General features: G+C 36.9%; 4 protein-coding genes across 7 annotated transcripts in view; 1 reads left to right on the plus strand and 3 right to left on the minus strand.

The window, feature by feature from the left end:
* Positions 1-4,143, minus strand: part of LOC102218104 (arf-GAP with GTPase, ANK repeat and PH domain-containing protein 1) — a 29,887-nt gene extending 25,744 nt beyond the window's left edge. The window contains exon 1 of one of the 2 annotated variants that reach the window (XM_023336441.1): positions 3,782-4,143. In XM_023336441.1, the coding sequence (XP_023192209.1) occupies positions 3,782-3,944 (163 nt within the window). In that variant the 5' untranslated portion in view covers positions 3,945-4,143. The remainder of the gene's footprint in view (positions 1-3,781) is intronic. The other variant, XM_023336451.1, reaches the window with a different exon arrangement.
* A 1,472-nt stretch (positions 4,144-5,615) lies between these two features.
* Positions 5,616-12,917, plus strand: tspan31 (tetraspanin 31). Its single transcript, XM_005801902.2, has 6 exons — positions 5,616-5,781; positions 7,964-8,131; positions 9,264-9,344; positions 9,441-9,581; positions 10,032-10,142; positions 10,339-12,917. The coding sequence occupies exons 1-6, from the start codon at positions 5,719-5,721 to the stop codon at positions 10,411-10,413; spliced, it is 639 nt and encodes a 212-aa protein (XP_005801959.1). The 5' UTR covers positions 5,616-5,718; the 3' UTR covers positions 10,414-12,917.
* Positions 12,918-16,234: 3,317 nt separating this feature from the next.
* LOC102231747 (tripartite motif-containing protein 16-like) lies at positions 16,235-20,170 on the minus strand. Of its 3 annotated transcripts, none has more exons than XM_005817289.2 (2): positions 19,881-20,170; positions 16,235-18,338 (listed from the first exon to the last, which is right to left on the minus strand). In XM_005817289.2, exon 2 carries the CDS (start codon positions 18,297-18,299, stop codon positions 16,647-16,649), a length of 1,653 nt encoding a protein of 550 aa, XP_005817346.2. In that variant the 5' UTR covers positions 18,300-18,338; positions 19,881-20,170; the 3' UTR covers positions 16,235-16,646. The 3 variants fall into 3 exon arrangements, with proteins under 3 accessions (XP_005817346.2, XP_023192774.1, XP_023192765.1); XM_023337006.1 differs by having other exon boundaries at positions 16,235-18,496; XM_023336997.1 differs by having other exon boundaries at positions 16,235-18,711.
* A 1,323-nt stretch (positions 20,171-21,493) lies between these two features.
* LOC102217907 (tripartite motif-containing protein 16-like) lies at positions 21,494-23,740 on the minus strand. Its single transcript, XM_005817380.2, has one exon. It carries the CDS (start codon positions 23,565-23,567, stop codon positions 21,915-21,917), a length of 1,653 nt encoding a protein of 550 aa, XP_005817437.2. The 5' UTR covers positions 23,568-23,740; the 3' UTR covers positions 21,494-21,914.
* Positions 23,741-26,208: the final 2,468 nt, after the last annotated feature.

Genomic DNA, 26,208 nt, shown 5'->3' on the forward strand with positions numbered 1-26,208 from the left:
TAATAAACTAAATATTCTGATCTCACCAGCGATACGTTTAGTTTCCTCAGACTCAAACTGAAGACTTGATTACTGGGACTGAATCTTGAAAAGGAAAATTAAAGAAAGAAACTTGCTGCTATCTGTTATCCCTTTTATACATAAAACATTCATTTAGTAATCAGTTATTCTATCAATTATACTGATGATTAATCAATTAATTAGATAAAAATGGGCACATTCTTTCTACTTAAACCTTTTTTATATACTATATAAGAAATGCATTAAAAGAAGAATATAAACACATAATTGAGATAATTTTCAAAACATAAAAGTTAATATTTTATTGACAGAAATGCAATAACATAGCATTCCTTTACTGAATTTTAGTGGATTTTAACCAGGTGAAGGTAAACCTAATCCATTTGAGAAGTTTTGGGTATTTCATATTTACAGACGGAGGTGTTTTTACAGGGATAACTGTATCTAAAATGGAAAAATTTATGTATATTTTGTACATTTTTAGCTCAGTTTCTGCTGTGACTGTGGTGATTTTTTAGAAAACTACCACTATTTCGAGTCTAGTTAACGATTAATTGGTTACTAAATGACTATTTCAAAAATCGGTGATTAGTCGTTTCAGGCCTATATGAGTTTAAAATGTCCATATTCATTACCTGAATAATTTCATTTGTTTACTAATTGTTTTGGACTTGACAATACATCCAATTTGTTTTTATTTTTGTGATGTCTTCTTGAAAACCAAGTGCCTCGAGTTCATCTGCACGACTTAAATAGCCATCTTGGAGGAAATCTGGATTGTTTTCAGAAGCACTCCAAATAGCTTCCTGCTAATGGGAAGATCTGGCAATAAACTAACTGAATAAAGGACAATTTAAATACTGGAGAGGTGATTAGCTGGCAGGCCGAAGGAAATGAAATATAAACACAGCAGAGAGAAATTTAGGGGAAAACCTGAAATCAGAAATAAACACTCATGTTGGGAAACAAGTTCGAAATATAAATGAACACAAAGAATAAACTAAAATTACTATATCTAAACAAATATACAATAAAGAAATGATCAAAACATAAACATAAACTGAGTTTCTGTGTTTCTCAGCTATTGGCTAAAATATTAACTTCTTCATTTGTTCTCCCCTCTTAAAAAAACAAACAAATGTTTAATCCAAAACTAGAAGAGTATCTGAAATATTTCCATAAAATATCCTGTCTGCACAATTATTTCCCTGTTTTTTGTAAACGTTTTCATTAAAACATTTTAAATGCTGGCACTGCCTACAACTGTACAATCTTGCTCAAAATAAAATCTTCTTATTTCTAGTTCTGTGTATTTTAGTTATGATCTCTTGTGTGTACAATCAGCTTGATATATATATATTTTTTAAACTGAAACTTTATAATACTCTTAGATTAACTTGCCGTGATTTCTCTCTTCTAAACAAATGCTAAAGGTTAGCTTGTTTCTTTAATTGCTGTTATAACAGAAATTAAATTGAATGTTATTCTGAAAATTAAATGCAGCAATTATTTAGCTCTCAATGAATTTTCAGAATAATATTGAAGTTAATTACTGTTATAACAGCAAGTTGACTACTTAATTTGGTCCATTTAGGTCTGGTTAAATCATGAAATAACTATGATTATTTGTTTTTTGGGAAAACTGAATTTCACTTGCATCAAGAAGGTCCTGGGTTCGATTCCCGGCCCGGGGTCTTTCTGCATGGAGTTTGCATGTTCTCTCTGTGCATGCTGGGTTCTCTCTGGGTACTCCGGCTTCCTCCCACAGTCCAAAAACATGAGTCAGGTTAATTGGTTTCTCTAAATTTTCCCTAGGTGTGAGTGTGTGTGTGTGTGTGTGCATGGTTGTGTCTGTCTCTGTGTCGCCCTGTGACGGACTGGCGACCTCTCCAGGGTGACCCCGTCTCTCGCCTGAAACGTTCCCTGGAGAGGCACCAGCTGCCCTTCTGACCCCGCTAGTACAGAAAATGGATGGATGGATAAATTTCACTATCCATACCCGCACTGCATAGATCAGCCAATATCCACAAATAGAGACAACATGGACAAGCGGTGAACCTTCACTATTACTTAAAGAAAATTACTCCAAAAGATTCCCTTAAGAGTATGCAAAACAACCATAAAAGGTCATAAATGTTCACTTCTTGTTTCCCAAGAAACATTTTGATTTCTAGTGAAACGTTTATGGACTGATGAGATATCAAACTAACTTACAAGTACATTTTTAGCAAGCTGTTGGAGCATGTTTTAAGTCAAGAATTCCCTAATATTGATTCAATATTGGTCAATATTGGCAGATTGTTTCACTTATAACATTATAAAAATGTCTTGTTATTTAGCTAAATAATCTGTCAGTGGAACTAGTTTGTTTTCACCAATATCAGGGAATTATTGTCTTTAAACAAGCTGCTATATCTTTCACTAAATTTACTTATAAATTAGTTTTCTTAAGATATGTGGAGTAGAAACTACTAAAAATACTTGGTAAGATTTTGTGTATTTGTGCAATCTTACTAGTCATTCAAATTCCTTAATTAAATGGCTAAAAATTAAAGATAATTAAGTCATTTTGGGCTAGTCAAAGTTAAGATTTTGCGTCTGCTTTTGAGTGAACTTGACCGTTCATCCATAAAACCCTCTGATGTTTATAAAGTAAAATAGTTCTCCAAAGAAGGTGAGGTCTAAATTCCTCATTTGAAAACTGCATTTTGCATCTAAAATGTTTAATTTTGGCACAAAACAGAAGAAATTCCTAAGAACTGTAAGGTAGTACAAAAGATTAAATCTGTAGCATTCAATATAAAGTTCAGCTAGAAAATCCTACAGTGACACTATTTAGATTAAATAAAATATATGTATCCCTAAAGGATTTTTGTTCACAAGCTAACTTGATTTTGCCTGCTTGCAGTTCATTTCTAAAATAAAAGTTGCTGCTAACTCAAACTGGAAATAAATGTAGAGGTTACAATGCAGTTTGCAACAAAATCAAGCTCCATCAGACAGTAAGATCGCAGACAAATTCTGTAAGTACAATTTTTGTCATCTTTCCAATAAGCGTTATCATTTTTAGCCGTACAGTTTGAGAACTTCCCTTCTCTGAAGGTCAAGCACGCAATAGGCCTACTTCTACAAACAAAAGGAAAAAGAAAATGTGACGTTCATTTCTAAGGAACCTATCTGTGTCACATTTTGTCACTTTAACAAGAAATATAGGAAGTAGCGATTCAAGGATGTGATGTAAAACTGATCAGCTTCAAGTAAAAGCCTTGCTTGTATGAGAGGAAGTGGCTTTGAGGGCAGTTGCAGATTGGCAGACAGGAAGTAGGCCACACAGCAGGTTTCGTCTTGCTACTATGGCGATGGCTGCTAAAGGATGTTGCCATTTAGTCTCTCTAAGTCCAGAGGCCGACTGATGCTTAATGCTGATGCAAAACAGGTACCAAGAGGTGATTTTTTTTCACAAGCAGAGAGGATTGAGCGCAAACTCGAACACCTTAACCTCAGGAAAACACACCGAGTCACACAGACGGTGACAGGAAGCTGAAAGGAAGATATCAATCACCCACACAGTCTTATTTCCTTGCACCACACCAAGAAAGCTGATTTAAAAAGTAATGAGGCTGATGTATGCATGCCGTTGTTTCCTGGTTATTATGTCAAATGAGAACTTTCGTGAAGTTAGAACAGCTTTTTGTGTTCCTCACCATGCAGACTGAGATAAATAAAAGTGAGTCATAATGCTAATTAACGGTTAGCTCACCTTGAATGCTGTGGAGGTAAACTTTAAGGCCCGAGCGCAGAGTTTGGTTCTCCACTCTCTCAAACTGCTTGAAGAGTCTGTTGATTGCACTCTGGAGGGAGTCATACCTCTTGATCTCCGCTTTTATCGCAAAGGAGGAAGCTGATTTAACGTTGCTGGTCATCCTCACGCACAGATAAGTCGTGAACCGAAGCAGCGAGATGCTTCAGCCCATTTGAACTCCGGCTGCTGGTTTCACATGCAGAACTCGAGCCTGAGACGAAGAAGCACCAGAAGACGAGGTGAAGTCAACTCAGGGTGTCGCTCTCTCGCTCTTTCTCTCTCTTTCTAAACCACAAAAGTCACATCATGACAACGTGTTCAGCTTCCTCTGCAGGTTTGAGCCCAACGGAAATCACTTCCCTGTTTCAAACTGTGCTCTCCTCTGCACGCCAACCCTGAAAATGTAGTGAACTGAAATTTACCAAAAGAGAAAGTGGAAAATTCAGAATGTGACGACTAAAATCTCCCTGAAAGAGGCAACTTAAATTTAACTTTGCAAACATGTTTTTTTTTCTCTAAGACAGAGAGAACATAGACTGAATTATTTTAGAACAAATCAGTTTTACATAAACAAAAACCAGCATTCTCATCTTTCCAAATCTGGAGCACAGAGGTGGAGGTATCATGGTTTGGGGATGTTTCGCTGCAAAAGGCCATATTATAAAAACAGGATCTAACATGAATCCTACCGTATACCAAAATGTGCAACCATCTGCAAAAACAATGTTAAAACAGAAGCACACTTGATGACCTTATGACCTCATTAGTCTCTCCTATCATTGTGAAGAAAATCTACCTGACTTGTTTTTAAAATATAGCTCCAGCACACTGCAGATATTTGTTTATGCAGGTCTCTTGAGATCAGATTGTTTTAGCGTAAAAAAAACCAAACAATTATTCAGGCCATTAAAATGATTTAATAGCTTAATAAAGAATATTGGTTTGCAAATATAATGTTCGGGAATTGTTAAATTCCAATAAATTTTAGCATCATTCTTGATCATTTTTTTTATAATATTTTGACTAGAATTAGTAAAATAAAACCCTTATGAATTAAATGTCGTCATAAATCAATATCCTACAATAACTTTTGGAATATCTTCCTAAACTGAGCTGCTGACATCTCATGACATAAGACTCATACAGCAACATTATTTCATCAGAGGCTTCTTTAAATACGTTGCGAGACTGACTGCTACAGCATTGCCATCCACAACAATTGTTGAAGATCCTTGGACAAAATTTAAGTTACATTTGGGATGAATGAAGTATTTTTGAATTGAATTGAACTTCAACTCAGTTATATGTATTATAATCTGCCGAAATTGTTACACTTATTCTATTGGTTCAAATCTAAAAGTTTGCTTTAAGTCTGATGAAAAACTGATACAACATAAAAACAAACAAAACAACTAAAAAATACAGATACAATAAATAAACTTAAAACTTCACTGTGTATATGTAGGGTTAACCCGATAATTTAACAACAACACCAACACTTAGGTATACCGTGTGATTTCCATCAGTAAGCAGTAAAAAAAATAAACCCACAGTTTCAGATCGTGTCAAAATTAAAAACATGACAAAAAAAATATAGAAGAAAACAGAAAAACCGCGTTCCGTGTAGAAAAGGTCAGTTAATGTCAGGTTGAGGAACTTAGATAAACCTTTTCGATTATAGCGATACATCCACTGCAATGAAACCTCACGGAAGGATGTTTGAAAAAAACAGAAACGGGTTCGGGGAGACGTCAGAATCTGACGTCAGACGTCAGTTTGACGAAATCGGCCACGCCCTCTCCGCTGTTTGAGTCCAGAAGACATCGGCGCAGCTCGGAGCCGCATAGCAGACATTATTGTTCATCTCATCTGGAGGATTTTTGGCGTTTTCTAATATGGTTTGTGGCGGTTTCACCTGTTTGAAAAACGCCCTCTGCTCCCTCAATGTTGTTTACATGGTGAGTGTTGGCACAGATCATAACTGTCGATACTAAGCGGCAGCCGCTGAATGAAGTGGCGTAATCCTGACGAAAAGCTAACCAGTTAGCAACCAAGCTAGCTACCTATTTTAGCTCACAGAGTTCAAGAAAGTTCTGATTATGTAAACATTTTGCTTCACATGCGCTCTGGTTCTGGTCCATAAGTGAATGGTATGTATTCTGCTCATTTATTGAAAACCCAGTGTGTGTATAGCTTCGGCTTCTGGATAGAAACGTAGAGTAGCGGCTAACATTAGCATATTAGCAGAGCTGCGAGGCCATCAGCTGAGCGACTGGCGTGTTTAAATTGGTTATCTTTGTGGCAACAGTCACACAGGATGGTCTTAATTTGATTTAATCTGGCCATGTCATAGCAGACTCACGCAGATTTAATCTCGAAGGAAACGTGAAGTGATTACCGGTGACATGCATGAAACATTTGACAGCTACTGCTTTTTAAATCTGCCAGTTTTCAGATGATTTATATCTCTGTTTACTTTGAAAAGGTTATGTATTCATGAAGCGTCCAACAAACAGTCTCTAATCCATGAACTACATTCGGTGGTATAAAAAAACAATTTAATTATCTTGTTACGGTTCTTGATTCAGCCTTAATTCCATTTTTGTTATTGCAGAATATGGTATTATGATGATTATATCGCTTTTTGTAGTGATTAGAATGTTTTTAGTGGTGTGATTGACATATAATTGCCATTTTATTGAATTTAAAAACTGTACTTTTATAGTTTTGTCTGCCTAAATATGAGATTTGCTTAGGAACTGCTTTATTTTATTTAATTTCCTTTTGGGATCAATGCAGTATGTTTTAATTGAATTTGAAAAACCCTTTAAAACAAACTAGATCACATATCTAGGTCACGTTAGAGCATTTACTTTCAAGCTTCTGCAGCTGTTATCTATCTTAATTAACATTGAAGAAATCTAAAAAGTATGTTAGAAATTTCTATAATCTGTTTTTAGAAACATGTTTATGAGAAACATAAAAGCTTTTGTAGATGAGTCAAATCAGTTGGTTTTTGTTGTAGAGGTTCTTGAAAAGGTTTTGAAAAGATTAATTACATCTCATAAATAATTAGTAAGTGATTAAGCATTTAAAATACAGAATTCACACACTTTTACTCAATCTGAATCCCTCTGCTTGGCTGTGATTTGAGAATGTTGTGATTTATAGTTTCCCCTTTTTATTGTTTACAAAAAGCAAACTGTCACAGACAATTGCTTTTTGTCTGTGACTTTGGAAAGTGAGAATATAATGACTGTATTATTATGGTAAACATGCCATCACATGTAACGTTTAAAATTTGCTTCCAGGCCAAAATAATTCATACAAACAGAAAATGTGAAATGTGAACCCTTTAAGATCAGTCGCAGTAATCAATTAATCACATGAATTCAAATATTTTCATTTTAATATTTCTTAAAGGCAATTTTGTTTAAACAAATCACAATCAATTTTATTTATAATTTCTGTTATTTGTTGTTTTTATTGCTGTTTTATTAATTGTCTTTGGATGTCTTGTTGTATTTTGGCTATTTAAAATATCTTTAGTTACAGGGTTAAGTGTTCGGGACAAAATGAAAGTTTGTTGGTCTCAAAACAGCAGTATTATCATTTATTGCAATAATTACTGGGGCAATTTATTGTCAGGCAAAAATAGGTATTGTGACAGGCCTAGTAAAACATTTAAATATTACAAATTGTAGTAAAGTTACCTTAAAATACTTTAAAAAATGCGCATGTAGAGCAGGTTTTAACTGTACGTACGGAGCTGAATGTCCCATTTGAAGATGTTTTCCCTAAAAACTCCTGACGCAGTTGAGACACGTGCTTCAGTCAGGCGTGTTGTTGGCGTCTGAGTCACGATGCTCATATCTGACTGAGTCACTCATGATGACTGCAGAAGCCGCGAACTTTCTATTTACTCAACTTCAGCTAATTACATTGAGCAAAAATAGTATTTCATCGTTTAATTACTATTTTTAATTCAAAAGGCTCATATCTGGAGCTCTTATTGAGACGTTTTGAGGTGCAAAAGCGTCTCTGAAATGCTGTTTGTGAGAGAGCAGTGAGATCTGAACTCCAGTCATACTCGTGCGCCTCAGCTGACCGTGGTTAACTTCTCTCCTTCTGTCCCTCCAGCTGGTTGGGCTGCTGCTCATTGGAGTGGCAGTCTGGGGGAAAGGCTTCGGCTTGGTGTCCAGCATCCACATCATCGGAGGCGTCATAGCGGTGGGCGTCTTCCTGCTGCTCATCGCCATCGTTGGCCTCGTCGGAGCCATTCACCACCACCAAGTCATGCTTTTCTTTGTATCCTTTCTCTGGACTCAAATGCAATAAGCAATAAATCAATTAATCGCATGATAAATTAAATCGAGCTCAATAATTTCCATTTGTATGATTTATTATTTTTTCATTTTGTTTCTTTCTACCGAAAACTGGATGGCAAAAGTGTTTAGTCTGGTGTTTTCATCTCAAGTAGCCTTTTTTTCTCAGAAGTGGGTAAAATACTGAGTAAAACGTATCCATCCAGGAAATTACTCAAGTCAGAGTAAAAAAAGTATTTGGTGAAATCTCTACTCAAGAACTGACTTACTGATCAAAATATTAATGTTTTAATATTCAAAAATTACATAATCAGATGGACTAAAATATGGTTATTTAGAAATAATAATAATATTATTATTTTACTGAAATAAAAGTAAAAATTATAGCATAGCAAAAATACTCCTAAAAGTACATTTTTTGTCAAAGTTACTCAAGTAAAAGTAACTGAGTTAAAAACAACTAGTTTCTACCCAAGTCTGCTTTTTTTAACAGTTTAATAAAGATTTCATAATTCATTTTTTTGTTTATTTTGCATATTTAAAGTGTCTTCCAGTTCTAATGTTAAATGTTCATTAGAATTTAAAGGTTGTTGATCTTTGAAAATGTTCGTGCATTATTATCACATATTACTTGAAAATGGTTTCCAAATAACAATATTATCTTTTATTGCAATAATTGCTTGCATAAATTATTGTCCAGAAAAATTTGTTATCACACGCCTACTGTTAGACTTAGACTGACTTTATTATCATTTTGCATGCACAGAGTGTATACAGAACGAAATTTCGTTGCATACGGCTCAGGACAATGTTTTGAGGTTCCAATGTTTCCAATGATTACTGTTAACGATTAATTGATTATTAAATTAGTGGACAATTATTTCAATAATTGATTCATCACAATCACAAATAATTATGATTAATCTGATTGTTTCAGCCCCACAAACATGAAAAATCCTTTGTTTTTTAAATGCAGTAATTTTCACATCCCTTCCCTATAAAAAATCTGAGAACTTTATATTTTTATTGTGCATTAATATTTGTTATAACAGGCCTTCGTAGGTCAGTAATTTTCTATTTTTGCATCTGCATCGTTTCCTTAACTTTCCCCCCAGTACATGGTCATCCTCTTCATCGTTTTCCTCTTCCAGTTTGGAGTTTCCTGTTCCTGCTTGGCGATGAACCGCGGACAGCAGGTTAGCAAATATCCTGTCTGAGTTCAAATGCGTAACAAACGGTATTTATCCCTGATGACAAACGCAGATTCTGTTTGTTAATTTTTAAATTTCCAGGTGGTTCTCCTGAACTCTGCCTGGGGGATGTTGAACAATAAAACCAAGATAAACCTGGAGGACCAACTGGACTGCTGCGGCCTGCTGAACGTCTCCAACAACCACTCACAGTTTGACGAGGACGTGAGAAACTGTCACGCTGTAAGTATGAAATGTTATTTCTCCTGTTTTATTCTCTGCAGTCCAGAAGACTGTAGTTTATTTTTATACTAACTACATACTGCAGGTAAAATATGTACAATTTTATATTTCTAAAGGTGCTGTTGGTGTTTGTAGCAACTAAAGTAATCCATTAGGGCTGCAGCTAGACCATACTATTTAGAAAACAATAAAACAAGTAGAAGTAAGAGGCAAACATTGATTCCAGTATTTAAAAGGTTGAAGTATATCCAGTATAATTTATTATGGAATTAATTGCTTATTGTGACAGACTTATGTATCTGGTTTCTTTGAAAAATTATGTGTTTGGTACTTATTTTACCCGCTTCATTTAATTTTTAATAAATGAGACAAAAATACAGATTAAAAATTTGACTCATTCTGTTAGAAACACCAATTTAAAGTGTTTCTTTCTGTATTTTCCCCCTCCAGCCATGCAAAGCTGAAGGATCCTGTCTGAGCTGCGGGGATAAGATGCTGAATCATGCAACAGAAGTTCTGAAGATCCTCGGGGGCGTCGGACTTTTCTTCAGCTTCTCAGAGGTGAGTTTGATTCCCAACACGCTGGACGCTGCTTACGGCTCTGAGTAGAGACGCTGCGTTTAGCTCCATCCTCCCTCCCTCTCTTCTTCGTGGAAATGTCTCATATTGTCATAGTGAATGTTTATGTTTATATTAAGAGTTTATTTATCTTGTCCTCCTGCTGCGTCTCGTTAACGTGTCTCATCTCTGACCTCAGATCCTCGGCGTGTGGCTCGCCGTGCGCTACCGGAACCAGAAGGATCCTCGAGCAAACCCGAGTGCTTTCCTATAGTCTGCCCCTCGCGTCCCGCAGCAGGCACTTTTTTTCCCTGCAGACACACTGGTACAACACACACACACACACACACACACAGAGAAAATGGACGAGCGCACAACCCACTCAGAACTGGATACTCGTGCATGAACGGATGGCTGGTAACGCTGGTGAGTCTTACTGGTTCAGCCTTGATTTGAGTCCCAGACGTCCTGCATGTCCCCCCCAAGTCCCAACAAACACACACACTCACACACACACGCGCCAACCAACGACTCCATCACTAATAGCCTGTGTGCACCTTGAAACGTTCCTCCTGTCTCTAGCGTAGTAACAGCTAACGTTCCCGTCTGTCGGTGAAATGCGCCAAACGATGCGACGGGGAAAAAAACGAGGCATAGAAGCGGTGATGTAAAGTAGTGTAATTATTTCACTCCCCAAACACGTCGGCGGGGAGCCTAGCAGGTAGATCTTTAGGTAGCAGTTGCTCGTCCTTTGGGTTAGTTTCAGATGTTTGTGAACTGTAACTGAGCCAGCTAACTTTCAGTCAGCGACATTCACATGCCACAGACTGCAGCCTTCATGTTGTACATATATTCTTATTTAAGATACTGGAACGCTCGGTGGATCGGCAGAAGTAGTCGCATCCCTATGTTTGAGCGACGGCGTGTAGTTTAGATCCCGCCGCCGCTGCAGCCGTAGGAAATCACAGCGAAAACTTTTTCATGTTGTTTATTTCAGGAAAATAAAAAAACGGTATTTTAGCCAAAGTGGCTTTTTTTTCAATGGAGAGTAAAGAGTGCCAAATCGCAATGAATAAATAATTGTTTTATTATTATTATGAACAACAAAATTATATTGATGTTATTATTTTTAATGACAATTTTAACAGCTGTGACAATTGCTGATAAAATCAAAGAACATTCAAAATATGGAAAGGACAAAAGAGATAAATAAAACGCTAAAACAGAAATGAGTAATGGCAAAAATATTGACAACAATAATGGTATTAACAATACTGTTGTTGCTAACAGCAATAATAATAATTGTTATAGCAATAACTATTATTGCTGTAACAGTAATAGTTAAAATTACTGTTAATAACAATATTAAAAATATTATTAATAGTAATATGCTGTTAACTATGATACAGTTAATACTATTACCATTATTAATAATAATAAATGGAAATAATTATTAAAATGTTCATTTTTTAAAAATTGAAAATAAATACAGGAATTTATTAAATATAAAATTGGTTATATGTGCCACAATTAATTGTATTGATTTTATTTTAAAAACTATATCTAATTATGTCATGTTCTTCTGCTGATCATGATTTCAATTAAAATTAAATTTCATTAAACTCAGTGGGCAGGATTAGTGGAAATCCTGACGTCTGATTGGCTAAGTGGTCAAGACAACTTCTTCAAGGTTTGCTATCATTCTGGGTCAATATTGTCAATGGAAAGTGAATAAATAACTTCAATAAATTATTTACTAAAAGCTTCCTGGATGAGCAACTCCGGCCTTTTTGTCTCATTTGGTCTGAAATAAGTTAAGAGAGAGGAGCGATAGCTGGTGTTAGCGGCGCTAGCTGGTGTTAGCAGTGCTTGCTGCTGTTAGCGGCGCTAACGTGTGTAGCAGCATCACAGTGAGACCTTTGGTGAAATTATTAGTGATATTTAAGCCCAAACTAGAAATCTAGAGGCTGGAGTTGCTCAGCCAGAGTTTGTAGTAAATAAATTACAAAACTTTATTGAAAGTATTTCTACATTTCCAGTGGAAATATTGACTCAGTCAAAACAAACTTACAGGAAGTTGTCTTAACTGGCTGGTTGAAGCAGCCAATCAGATGCCAGGGTCTCACCTAATCCCGCCCACTGAGTTTCCCAGATGAAACAAAGTTCATTTAAAATAAATTAATAGATGTAATTGAGACACAAATCTGTATTTATGCCCAGTTTTAACACTGGCAACAAATTAAAATATTTATTTCACAGATTATTATAATTTGGCACTCTTCACTCTCCATATTTTGCAAATCTTTTATTGTGTTAATTGTGATAATGTGCTCCTTGTTGCTATTTTAAAGCCCTCAAAAAACAACTAATGTTTTTTTTCTGTTGCCATGTGTCTTTGTATTCATCAGTGTTAAATGCTTTGTAAAAATATACGAATAATGCCTGTTGGATATTTTTAGAATCTATTTAAGTTTAGTGCACATTAAGCAGACGTTGTTATAATTTTCCTCGGTATGTGACATTTCCTGCTCATGTGTTTCTATTATTATTTTTGATTTTAACTTAAAGGACTAATGCGAGCTGTAATGAAATGTCTTACTTGAACCTGTCATCTTTGCTGATGTGGATTTTTTGCTGCTGATTTGGATTGGTGTAAATGTTATGACAGATCCTAATGCCATATATTACATGTATCCACTTTGAATTTCTGTGCACTTGTTATTGAAATGTATGAATTTTTGAGACTTAATTTTCCAAATAATAAAACTTTAAACTGGAAAACTGTTTGTTTTCTGTCTTAATGTCTAGTTTTTGAAAGGTGTTTCACATTTTGTCACATTCCAGCTCGATGGTTTAAGGTTGGGAAGTGGAAAATTCAGACATTTATCTGGATTTTGGGGCGAATTCAACTCCAAACTCAATCAATTATTGAAATAATCAATTAATTTAGAAATCAATTAATCATTAACTAGAGTAAACAGACTCAATTAATGAAAAGTAACAAAAACGATCACTCCTCTAATTAAGTAATTAAGCCAAAACTTTACAAAAATATTTACATTTTTCATTTAATATTAAAAAACCTTAACTGGAACAAGTGTCAAGTATACATAAAAACAGAACATGATGTAATATTTATACTTTTATTTCATTTGCATTTTTAGAACAATTTAAAACCCAACATAGCAAGATAAAATGTCACACATAAATACTAAAATTAACTTAACCCATCTTTCGTGCCTTTTCTAAAATAGAAATTTAAATTTTCTTTCCATAAATTTTCACATAAAGCTGAAAAACACTTAAAAATGTTAATTAAAATGCAAAAGATTTAAATCTGTTAGGAATCATTTTTAGTCCATCTTTAAACCAGAAGTTCTGTCTCATTTGATCCATTTCGGTATTTTGCTTTAGAGTGAAGATGTGAAGCTGAACATGAAGATAAAATCACTTGCGATTGAATATTAATGCCAGGCTAAGACAAAATAATTTTAAAAAGTACGACAATAAACTTGTATGAGAGTAAAGTAATGGTATTATGAGAATAAAGTCACAACTTGACTTTGTTTTTGTAATACGGCTTTATCTTTGTATTATTTTGACTCTATTCTGAGAATAAATGTGTTATTATTATTATTAATAATATATTTCAAGACCGAAGTCGTAATAATATGACTTTATTCTAATTGTGTGACTTTGATGCGATTGTGTAAGCGACTGTCTATGACTTTATTCTGGTAAAATTATGCCTTTATTCTCATATTATTACATTATTCTTCATTTTTTGTTATTCTTGCAATTCAATGTGGATAAAACTGCAGAATAACAGCGGATTATCCCCCGTTTGGCCACATGATGGCGGTAGAGGGTATTTGTCAAATACCTGCAGAAACACAAAGGCTTTAGATGCTCAGGTGCTTTTTCTTCCTCTACTCCTATCATCCCAGCTCAGGTGTGGATGTTATCGACCTGCCAGGTGTGAAATTAATCCAGATTTTTTTTTAAGTCTGCTAATCCTTTCAGTTGGGACGGGTCCAGGAATGTGTGGAGCCGACAGAAGGAAAGCTCAAGTGCGCTCTGATAGGGAGACATTGAAATTATCTCCACACCTTTCAACCAAGGTGGCTCTGAATGAGGATAACCTTTAGAGGAGACCTAATCTCTGCCGTTGTCTCCACCCGAGCGGCTAAAATCTCCGAGTCTGCACCGTTTCCGGCGGATATGGAGCGGTCCCGTCCTGTCAGCATGGTTCCCGTCCACACCTTGTGATGCAGGCCCATATGCCGGGTGTATTAGTTTGGAGAGCCGCACCAACAGGGATGGCCATCTGTTCTTTCACCAATATAGCTCGGGTTCTGGAAGACAGGATCTTAAAACATTTGGTCCCCTATATCATAGGCCGCTTCCTATATGGGCGCTGTTAATTATGCATCACTTGTCATGAGGCTGAATTAAAAAACAGGATGTTATCTGATGACTGTTAGAGTTTCTTACAAACCGTTTAAATAGTTCAATCTGATCGGATAAATGTAGTTCAACAATATCTGCTCCATCTGCCGTAAGATTAGGGACGTTGTAGTTTCACCTCAGTTTCCTGCTGGGATCTGATTTGCTGCTTCACCTCAGAGCTTCTTTTCTGGAGGAGACGGATCAGTTCAGTGAAGATCTTCTCACTGTCCTCCACTGTTTTATCAGCAGAGTGATTAATTTATTTTAATAATGAAGAAAATATTTACAAATTCCTCTGTAAACAAGTTATTTTATTGAAGAAAGTCAGAGATACAGAACAGTAGACAATATATTTCTGATCTAAATATAAGGTATTTAAAAGCAAATATAATCTGTTCTGACTTTATGGTAGTTTCAGTTTCTTTTTGGATCACAATAAACAAACATCAGCAAGATTAGTTCACTACAATCTGAACTGATTTAAACAAGAACATGCAAATATGTGAATATAAATATGAAAGGAAAAAATATTAGAGCTGAGAAAAGATTAGATTTAAATGTGGAGAAATATTTCTGTGTCATAAAAGGATGAAAGAAAACATCAGCAGTGATTTCCTTTATGGCTCCTGGAACTAAAAAACATACAATGAAACCAGAAAAATAAAGAACATCAGAACCATGAAACCTGATCAACAATCAGAGAGAAAATTTATTTGGGTTTACAGAACTCTGCAGAACCTCCAATGTTACAAACCCAAACTCCAGCCAGCAGCGGCTGAGTGAATCTGGCCTGGACTCTGTGGAGGAGAGTCATGGTTTCAGAGACGCTGTAGAAGGACAGAATACCTGCTCTGTGATCCAGGTACACTCCGACTCTGGAGGAAACTGGACCTGAGACGGAGGTCCAGATTCAGCATTAAGGTGTTTGAAACCAGGAAGAAGAGGGAGGGATATCAGATTACAGGAAGAGGAGGGCTCTGAAAATAAAACACGTAAAGATCTTCACAACATTTTATGATCAAAACAACAGACTGAGCCCCAAAACTCAGATCTCTAACACCTGATTTCTTCACAGTGTGAAGATTTTTGTTGCTCAGGAAATTCTGTTGCCTTTTTCCTCACTGAACTGAAATGGCAGAAGGACACAGAGAGTTGAAAGTTTGCATTATTTCCTTATCTGTTTAGGTTTTTTGTTGCTGATAAGTTATAGTTTTATAGAAGCTGTAAAACTTTAACTCTTCTCACAGCAAACAGAAGTTCTGCTACCAAATGTTTCTGTCAGACGTCTATTTCTACATTTCATGTTCATTTATTTGAAGGTTGAACATCTGAGCAGCTCTTCTGTGTTTTATGACATGTCTCCATGGTTTCTGACAGGTTTAAAGCTCAATGTTCAACAAGCTGCCAGTGGAGGAGCTTCAACCTCGTCTTCATTCCTGCTACCAGGATCTCCAGCTCAGCTTTCTTTCTGTAATCTCTCTGCAGTGGAGGAAGCAGAGTGTTCTTGATGAATGAAGGAGAAACCAAACATCTGATCTAAACCAGGAGAACATGAGACGCTTTGAAGGAAATGTTTTGGCAATTCAGATGAGAAAACTCACAACTTATTATTATAATGAAGGGAAACATTGCAAGTTCCTTTGTAATAATTTATTTTAATGAAGAAAGTCAAAGATACAGAACAGAAGACTTTCATTTTTCTGATCTAAATACAAGGTAAATATAATCTGTTTTAACTTTATGGTAGTTTCAGTTTCTTCTTGGATCACAATAAACAAACATCTGCAAGATTAGTTCACTACAATCTGAAGTAATTTAAACAAGAACATGCAAAAATATGTGAATATACATATGAAAGGAAAAAATATTAGAGCGGAGAAAAGTTTAGATTTAAATGTGGAGAAATATTTCTGTGTCATAAAAGGATGAAAGAAAACATCAGCAGTGATTTCCTTTATGGCTCCTGGAACTCAGAAAAACTAAAAACATTTTAACTAGAAAAACAAAGAACAGAACAGCAGAATCATGAAACCTAATCAACAATCAGAGAGAGAAAATCTATTTGGGTTTACAGAACTCTGCAGAACCTCCAACCAAAACTCCAGCCAGCAGCGGCTGAGTGAATCTGGTCTGGACTCTGTGGAGGAGAGTCATGGTTTCAGAGACGCTGTAGAAGGACAGAATACCTGCTCTGTGATCCAGGTACACTCCGACTCTGGAGGAAACTGGACCTGAGACGGAGGTCCAGATGTTGTTGTAACCAAATGTAGAATTGGAACAATCTAATGCCCAAGATTTGTCATTATATCCAAATGTGCATTGATTCCAACTTCCTGCTCTGCTGATATTCTTGTAAGCGACTGCTACAAAAACATTTGACCCGCTCCACTCCACCTCCCAGTAACAACGTCCAGTCAGACTCTCTCTACTCAGAACCTGATAATAAACAATGAATCTGTCTGGATGACTAGAATAAGAATGATAGTTAACCATCCATGTCACCTTCCTGTTCCCCTCTGATAGTACCAGCTTAGTGTTTGCTGTGTTTGGATCCAGAGTGATTTCACATGAATATCTTAAGAATCCAGCTCTGCTCTTTGGTTCTGGTTCTGACAGTAGAACATCCACCTTAGTGACCATCAGTGAGATGTTTGTCCATGAGTCTCTCAGGACGTCCTGTAGTTTCTCTCTGAGCTCTGACACAGCTGCTGTCACGTCCTCAAAGTGTCTCAGAGGACGGATGTTGATGCTGGATGAGTGTGTAGACTCACTGAGTGCTGGCAGTGAGGGGTAGTTGAGGAGAAACTGGTTGTGATCCTCTGTGTGTGAGAGCTGCTCCAGCTCAGCGTCTTTCCTCTTCAGCTCAGTGATCTCCTGCTCCAGCTTCTCCTGAACATCTTTGACTCGACTCACTTCAGTTTCCTGCTGGGTTCTGATCTGCTGCTTCACCTCAGAGCTTCTTTTCTGGAGGAGACGGATCAGCTCAGTGAAGATCTTCTCACTGTCCTCCACTGTTTTATCAGCACAGCGATTGATGGCCTCCACCTCCTGTTGAAGTAGCTTCACATCTTTCTCCTGGTCCTGGATCATCTGCTGGATGTTTCCTCGTCTCTCCTCCAGCTCTCTCTGCCTCTCAGTCCTTTCTGCTGCAGCTGAAACTGTGTCATGGCCTTTATGTTCATCCACAGAGCAGAGATAACAGATACACTTCTGATCAGTGCGGCAGAACATCTTCATTACCTCATCATGACGAGAGCAGATGTTCTCCTGGAGGTTCTTGGACGGCTCCACCAACTTGTGTTTCTTTAAAGGAGCCACATCATAATGAGGCTGAAGGTGTTTCTCACAATAAGAGGCAGGACAGACCAAACAGGACTTGATGGCTTTCAGTTTTCTTCCAGTGCAGACATCACAGGCCACATCTTCAGGTCCAGCATAGCGGTGATCAGCAGGAGCAGCTTGGAGTCCAGTCGTCTGCAGCTGGTCCACTAAAGCTGCTAGTATGGTGTTCTTGTTTAGTACAGGCCTCTGTATGAATGTGTTCCTGCATTGAGGACAGCTGTGGATTCGTTTCTGATCCTCTGCATCCCAGTGGGTTTTAATGCAAATCATACAGAAGCTGTGTCCACAGGTAGTAGTCACCGGATCCTTCAGTAGATCCAAACAGATGGAACAGGAGAAAGTTTCTGGGTCCAGGTGATTCAGCTCCATTTCTCCTCTCAGTCAGAATGACTGTGTTAGTTTCACTTCCTGAAAACATAAACAGGTTTATGCACTTATCTTCATCTCAGTGCAGAGACGCCACAGCCAATCAGCTGTCACCTTCAGCACATTCTTGATCCACCCATCATCAAGGTGTTTTTCAGAGCAGGTAGAACAGGAATATCTGAGTCTGGCTTATCATGTACCTAATGAAATTTAGAAGAAGTGAGTCTATATTAGGAAAGAGAGATTATATTAGTAAAGAATTCAGCAAAGGTAAAGTTGTAACTTTTTAAAGAAAATAAGGAAATAATACAAGAACAAGACAATGCCACTAATATGTATTTTTCAATAGTTGAGTTCAGACCTGTCATGAGGAAAGTTAAAATGTCAGCTCCATATAATGATAAGTGAATTTACCCTGAAAAAGAACAAAAAGTATTTTAGACTAGTTTCTAGAGCAGATACGTCTTTACACTTGAAATAAGACAAAATTAACTTATAAGTAAATTTTCAGCAAGATATCAGAGCTTGTTTCAAGTCAATAATTCCTTAATAATTGATAAGAAAAATTAGTATTCTCACTAGCAAATTATTTCACAAAACAGTTGGATAAGAAGCTCCAGTGGTACCAAATCCAGGCCACTGGGAAATGTCCCGGTTCTCCTGATGGACAGAACCTGAAACCTGAAGATAGTTTCTGAATATAATATTTCAGCTTTGCAGCAAATTTCAGTTTTTGTTTCTCTCTCTGTTTCAAGATGCAGCACCTACTTGATAAATATATGCTGAAAATGTATTTTAGCTCTAAATAAAACAGCAGAGATTCAACCATTTCTATTTATTACCAAAGGACAATTATGTCCAGTTTCTCACTTTACAATAAAAGATTGTATTTGATTATATAAACATGGCAAAAATGTATTTTCCATTTTTGACCATTTTGGTTTTTTTAATTTATTTTGTTTTGATAATTGTCAAATCAGTCAACTATTAAGATCCACAGATTTATTTGATTTCAGTTAGACTCCTTCACATTTCGCTGATTATTTTGTGTAAAAATGTAATATCATATGCAGTATATTTATTATAAAGCAGATTTTTAAACTAATAAATTACTCGTTTGGATGAGAAAGTTAATCTGTGGTTTTATCAGGACAGGTGTTAGCTCTCACCATTTCTTTAATTTTCACACTCACACCCAGGAGCCACCCAGATTCAACAAGCTCTGCACTGGTGGCACTTTATTTTTTTATTGCCCTCTCTCAAGGAGATTGTCCTGAAAAGGTTGTGGACACTTTGAAACCTTCCTTACTCAGTTAAAAATTCTTGATAACTCAGAAACTATTCTTTCTCCTGCATGTTGTTGCAAAAACGACTTCATAGTTATCTTCATAAACCACATCTGATGCAATATTAGAACAGCCAGGCTGTGCTAAAATCATCATTTTATACAAAAAATACAGTGAAAGTTGATTTTTTTTAATGAGTTAAACTTTTTAAGATAAAGATCTAAAACATTTTGGTCACAGATTCTCTGTCAGAAATAGATTATTTATCTGCTTAATTACACAGAAATGATTCAATTACCTTCAGTAGCGATCCCTTAGATCCGTTAATCGGTTCAACAGCCTTTAACAAACTACGGTTGTCTTCTTTACTGCCAGAGTTTCAGATCCAACCATAAACATCTGTTTTCTCAGGTCAGATCTGTTTTAATTGTCTGTGTTCAGTTAATTGCTTCCCTGGGGATGATCAATATTTCTTTGCTGTTTCTTTTATTGTCTTAATGGATAAATCAGGCTGACTGTGTTTAGCCTCCATGTTTAATTTTATTTAGTTCTTACTCTTTATTCGGCTGCCTGTGCACAGTTCTGTGAAACTGCTCAGGTTTCACCAAAGAGTAAATCTGTAGCTCTGGAGTGAAAGACTTCAGCTGCAGAAACAGGAATGTGGTTTGTTTAGTTGCTTCTTCCTGTTCACATCAACACTGCAAACCGGATCAACCTGTGCAGATTTAAAGGAGCTGCGTCTGAATTCTTCTCGCACGCTGTGTGCTCAAACTGTGGAGTTTGTTCAATAAAGTTGCACAAATGTGAAAATCTATATGAGTTTTTCAGTTCTTTTCAAGGTGCAACAATCCATGAAGTGTTTTAATCTGGGATTACGAACCGTCACAATACAGAGTCAGCACAGTTAAGGGTTTTAAATGGCCAAACATTCTTAGTTTCTGACCCAAAACTGTGGAATGGTTTCACAGTTTCAGACAAACTGAGTCTCTTCATGTTTTCAAGTTTCATTTTAAGGTTTAATTTTTCTCATAAACTTTTAACTCAGGTTAAAGTTTGAATTTTTACAGTTACTGTGATTATATCTTGGTATTTACAGCAATTTGGTCAATTTATTGTTTTTAAAATGCTTTGTAAATAAAGCCGGAATGGAAACGTTTCTGTCAGACGTCTATTTCTACATTTCATGTTCATTTATTTGAAGGTTGAACATCTGAGCAGCTCTCCTGTGTTTTATGACATGTCTCCATGGTTTCTGACAGGTTTAAAGCTCAATGTTCAACAAACTGCCAGTGGAGGAGCTTCAACCTCGTCTTCATTCCTGCTACCAGGATCTCCAGCTCAGCTTTCTTTCTGTAATCTCTCTGCAGTGGAGGAAGCAGAGTGTTCTTGATGAATGAAGGAGAAACCTGTCAAGAAGTGCCGGTGTTGATGGTGAGGCAGAAGCTTGAGACCCAGGTATGATGATAGAAGGTGGTTTAATGACAAATAATCCAAAAATAGTCCACAAAACACAGGCAGCACGGCTGAGCGGACGCCAGGACTCAACGCCGGTAGCAACTGGTTAACGAATGGACTCGGAAACATCAGACGCATAGACAGCTAAGACAAGGGCCCGACGAGGAACAAAGTACACAGGTGGGGTTAAATATACAGAGGGTAATCACAGAGACGAGAAACATCTGGGCACAATCAAGGGGAGACAGGGCAACACGGAGACTGAGACACAGAAACTCGAAATAAATACACAGAAAAACACGGGACATGACAAAACCAAACATCTGATCTAAACCAGAAGAACTTGAGACGCTTTGAAGGAAATGTTTTTACAATTCAGATGAGAAAACTCACAACTTATTATTATAATGAAGGGGAACTTTGCAAATGTCTTTGTAATAATTTATTTTATTGAAGAAAGTCAAAGATACAGAACAGGAGACTTTCATTTCTCTAATCTAAATATAAGGTATTTAAGAGTAAATATAATCTGTTTTAACTTTATGGTAGTTTCAGTTTCTTCTTGGATCACAATAAACAAACATCAGCAAGATTAGTTCACTACAATTTGAACTAATTTAAACAAGAACATGCAAATATGTGAATATAAATATGAAAGGAAAAAATATTAGAGCGGAGAAAAGTTTGGATTTAAATGTGAAGAAATATTTCTGTGTCATAAAAGGATGAAAGAAAACATCAGCAGTGATTTCCTTTATGGCTCCTGGAACCAAAAAAATAAACAAAAGAAACATTTTATCTAGAAAAACAAAGAACAGAACATCAGAGTGGAGACATCAGAACCATGAAAAATGATCAACAATCAGCGAGAGAAAATCTATTTGGGTTTACAGAACTCTGCAGAACCTCCAACCCAAACTCCAGCCAGTAGCGGCTGAGTGAATCTTGTCTGGACTCTGTGGAGGAGAGTCATGGTTTCAGAGACGCTGTAGAAGGACAGAATACCTGCTCTGTGATCCAGGTACACTCCGACTCTGGAGGAAACTGGACCTGAGACGGAGGTCCAGATGTTGTTGTGAGCAAATCTAGAATGGGAACAATCTAATGCCCAAGATTTGTCATTATATCCAAATATACATTCATTCCCACTTCCTGCTCTACTGATATTCTTGTAAACGACTGCTACAAAAACATTTGACCCGCTCCGTTCCACCTCCCAGTAACAACGTCCAGTCAGACTCTCTCTACTCAGAACCTGAAGCCGATCAGTGAATCTGTCTGGATGACTAGAATAAGACTGAGGTTTGTAAATCCGTGTCACTTTCCTGTTCCCCTCTGATAGTACCAGATGTGTGTTTGCTGTGTTTGGATCCAGAGTGATTTCACATGAATATCTTAAGAATCCAGCTATGCTCTTTGGTTCTGGTTCTGACAGTAGAACATCCATCTCAGTGACCATCAGTGAGATGTTTGTCCACGAGTCTCTCAGGACGTCCTGTAGTTTCTCTCTGAGCTCTGACACAGCTGCTGTCACGTCCTCAAAGTGTCTCAGAGGACGGATGTTGATGCTGGATGAGTGTGTAGACTCACTGAGTGCTGGCAGTGAGGGGTAGTTGAGGAGAAACTGGTTGTGATCCTCTGTGTGTGAGAGCTGCTCCAGCTCAGCGTCTTTCCTCTTCAGCTCAGTGATCTCCTGCTCCAGCTTCTCCTGAACATCTTTGACTCGACTCACTTCAGTTTCCTGCTGGGATCTGATCTGCTGCTTCACCTCAGAGCTTCTTTTCTGGAGGAGACGGATCAGCTCAGTGAAGATCTTCTTACTGTCCTCCACTGATTTATCAGCAGAGCGATTGATGGCCTCCACCTTCTGTTGAAGCAGCTTCACATTTTTCTCCTGGTTCTGGATTCTCTGCTGGATGTTTCCTCGTCTCTCCTCCAGCTCTCTCTGCCTCTCGGTACTTTCTGCTGCAGCTGAAACTGTGTCATGGCCTTTATGTTCTTCCATAGAGCAGAGATAACAGATACACTTCTGATCAGTGCGGCAGAAAATCTTCATCACCTCATCATGACGAGAGCAGATGTTCTCCTGGAGGTTCTTGGACGGCTCCACCAGCTTGTGTTTCTTCAAAGGAGCCACATCATAATGAGGCTGAAGGTGTTTCTCACAATAAGAGGCAGGACAGACCAAACAGGACTTGATGGCTTTCAGTTTTCTTCCAGTGCAGACATCACAGGCCACATCTTCAGGTCCAGCATAGCGGTGATCAGCAGGAGCAGCTTGGAGTCCAGTCTTCTTCAGCTGCTCCACTAAAGCTGCTAGTATGGTGTTCTTGTTTAGTACAGGCCTCGGTATGAATGTGTTCCTGCATTGAGGACAGCTGTGGATTCGTTTCTGATCCTCTGCATCCCAGTGGGTTTTAATGCAGATCATACAGAAGCTGTGTCCACAGGTAGTAGTCACCGGATCATTCAGTAGATCCAAACAGATGGAACAGGAGAAAGTTTCTGGGTCCAGGTGATTCAGCTCCATTTCTCCTCTCAGTCAGAGTGATTGTGTTAGTTTCACTTCCTTAAAGCATAAACAGGTTTATGTTCTCATCTTCTTCTCAGTGCAGAGACGTCACAGCCAATCAGCTGTCACCTTCAGCACATTCTTGATCCACCCATCATCAAGGTGTTTTTCAGAGCAGGTAGAACAGGAATATCTGAGTCTGGCTTATAATGCACCTAATGAAATTTAGAAGAAGGGAGTCTATATTAGGAAAGAGAGATTATATTAGTAAAGAATTCAGCAAAGGTAAAGTTGTAACTTTTTAAGAAAAATAATTAAATAATACAAGAACAAGACAATGCCACTAATATGTATTTTTCAATAGTTGAGTTCAGACCTGTCATGAGGAAAGTTAAAATGTCAGCTCCATATAATGATAAGTGAATTTACCCTGAAAAAGAACAAAAAGTATTTTAGACTAGTTTCTAGAGCAGATACGTCTTTACACTTGAAATAAGACAAAATTAACTTATAAGTAAGTTTTCAGCAAGATATCAGAGCTTGTCAATAATCAAGTCAATAATTCCTTAATAATTGATAAGAAAAATTAGTATTCTCACTAGCAAATTATTTCACAAAACAGTTGGATAAGAAGCTCCAGTGGTACCAAATCCAGGCCACTGGGAAATGTCCCGGTTCTCCTGATGGACAGAACCTGAAACCTGAAGATAGTTTCTGAATATAATATTTCAGCTTTGCAGCAGATTTCAGTTTTTGTTTCTCTCTCGGTTTCAAGATGCAGCACGACTTGATAAATTCAAGGCAGAGATTCAACCATTTCTATTTTACCAAAGAAAAATTATGTCCAGTTTCTCACTTTACAATAAAAGATTGTATTTGATTATATAAACATGGATAAAATGTATTTTCCATTTTTTACCATTTTTGTTTTTTTAATTTATTTATTTTTTGATAATTGTCAAATCAGTCAACTATTAAGATCCACAGATTTATTTGATTTCAGTTAGACTCCTTCACATTTAGCTGATTATTTTGTGTAAAAATTTAATATCATATGCAGTATATTTATTATAAAGCAGATTTTTAAACTAATAAATTACTCGTTTGGATGAGAAAGTTAATCGGTGGTTTTATCAGGACAGGTGTTAGCTCTCACCATTTCTTTAATTTTCACACTCACACCCAGGAGCCACCCAGATTCAACAAGCTCTGCACTGGTGGCACTTTATGTTTTATTGCCCTCTCTCAAGGAGATTGTCCTGAAAAGGTTGTGGACACTTTGAAACCTTCCTTACTCAGTTAAAAATTCTTTATAATTCAGAAACTATTCTTTCTCCTGCATGTTGCTGCAAAAACGACTTCATAGTTATCTTCAACATCTGATGCAGTATTAGAACAGCCAGGTTGTGCTAAAATCAGCATTTTATACAAAAAATACAGTGAAAGTTGATTTTTTTTTTTAATGAATGAAACTTTTTAAGATAAAGATCTAAAAACATTTTGGTCACAGATCCTCTGTCAGAAATAGATTATTTATCAGCTTAATTACACAGAAATGATTCAATTACCTTCCAACTTTTTATATTAAATGTTGTCATAACTCATGTCATCCACATATCTTCAAAAAAAATGTTGTGACTAGTGATTCTGTAGGCAGGAAGGATCTCCAGTAGCAGTCAGTTTTTCAACGAATCTAAAGAAGCCTCTGACTGAAGACTGCTCCCATCTCAATTTAAGGCAACAGAGACAATATTTCACGATAATATGTCCTGGATGATGTCATCAGTTGCTGCTAATCACTTTTTAAATCTTTGTCTTTTTTGTTTCTTCTGTTATTTTGCAGGTCAGAAGGTGAAACATTTGAAACTCGCTGATCTAAACTCCTGAAAATTAAAATAATGCAGCAGTTTTTAAGTCTTTGTTTGAAAAAAAGCTCTTAATCTTCACAATATTTCAGACTGTATCTCTAGAACACGTTAAAATTTCAACCCGAGTCAGAGAGCTTTTAGCTTTTAGCCTCATTTAGCCTAGCATTTAACCGAGCTAAGTCCCTTTCTCTGAACTTGTTGACATTTTTGGAGTGAGTACAGCACCTTGTTGGTTTCAGCTGGTGAGTAAAACGAAGGAAACGCTGATGAGAAAATGCAAGAGATGATGAATTAACAGAGAATAAAGGAGAAATTGCTTGGAAAATATTTTTTTTCCCCACATCACCAATAAATGTTGCTACTCAAACATCCCAAAGCATCATAATAGATTATAAAAGCCCTCCCACGCAGTGTAAACATGTATTACTCACTACTAAAGCTGCTTGTTTCTACGTGGAACGACATTTTTTGTTGTTGTCGGATGAAACCTCCCGTGAGAACACTACCAGTTGAATAAACTCGTTGCTCCTCCGTCTGAACGGCTGAAGGTCGATGAATAAACTATCAGGCTAATCCCGCAGCCCTGGTTCCTCTCGCTTAAAAACGACTCAACGCAGCATTATACGCACAACGTGAGACCTGCAGCAACAGGACTTTTCCTCCATATAAATGAAACGCCTGAAACAAGCAGAATGGGAGTAATCAATCAGGATCAATGAGGCAGGGGATTTCTGTAGGAGGTGTTGCCATGGTGGGGAATACTGAGCAAATGAAAAACAGGCAGCTGCAGC

This window comes from Xiphophorus maculatus, chromosome 1 (assembly GCF_002775205.1).
Source record: "Xiphophorus maculatus strain JP 163 A chromosome 1, X_maculatus-5.0-male, whole genome shotgun sequence".
Taxonomy (NCBI): domain Eukaryota; kingdom Metazoa; phylum Chordata; class Actinopteri; order Cyprinodontiformes; family Poeciliidae; genus Xiphophorus; species Xiphophorus maculatus.

Bases quoted from the DNA above. Each gene is read 5' to 3' on its own strand.
- LOC102217907 (XM_005817380.2), bottom strand. From the start codon at position 23,567: ATGGAGCTGAATCACCTGGACCCAGAAACTTTCTCCTGTTCCATCTGT.
- LOC102231747 (XM_005817289.2), bottom strand. From the start codon at position 18,299: ATGGAGCTGAATCACCTGGACCCAGAAACTTTCTCCTGTTCCATCTGT.
- tspan31 (XM_005801902.2), top strand. From the start codon at position 5,719: ATGGTTTGTGGCGGTTTCACCTGTTTGAAAAACGCCCTCTGCTCCCTC. The intron at 5,782-7,963 runs GTGAGTGTTGGC...CTGTCCCTCCAG, and splicing joins CCCTCAATGTTGTTTACATG to CTGGTTGGGCTGCTGCTCAT. The intron at 9,582-10,031 runs GTAAGTATGAAA...TTCCCCCTCCAG, and splicing joins ACGTGAGAAACTGTCACGCT to CCATGCAAAGCTGAAGGATC.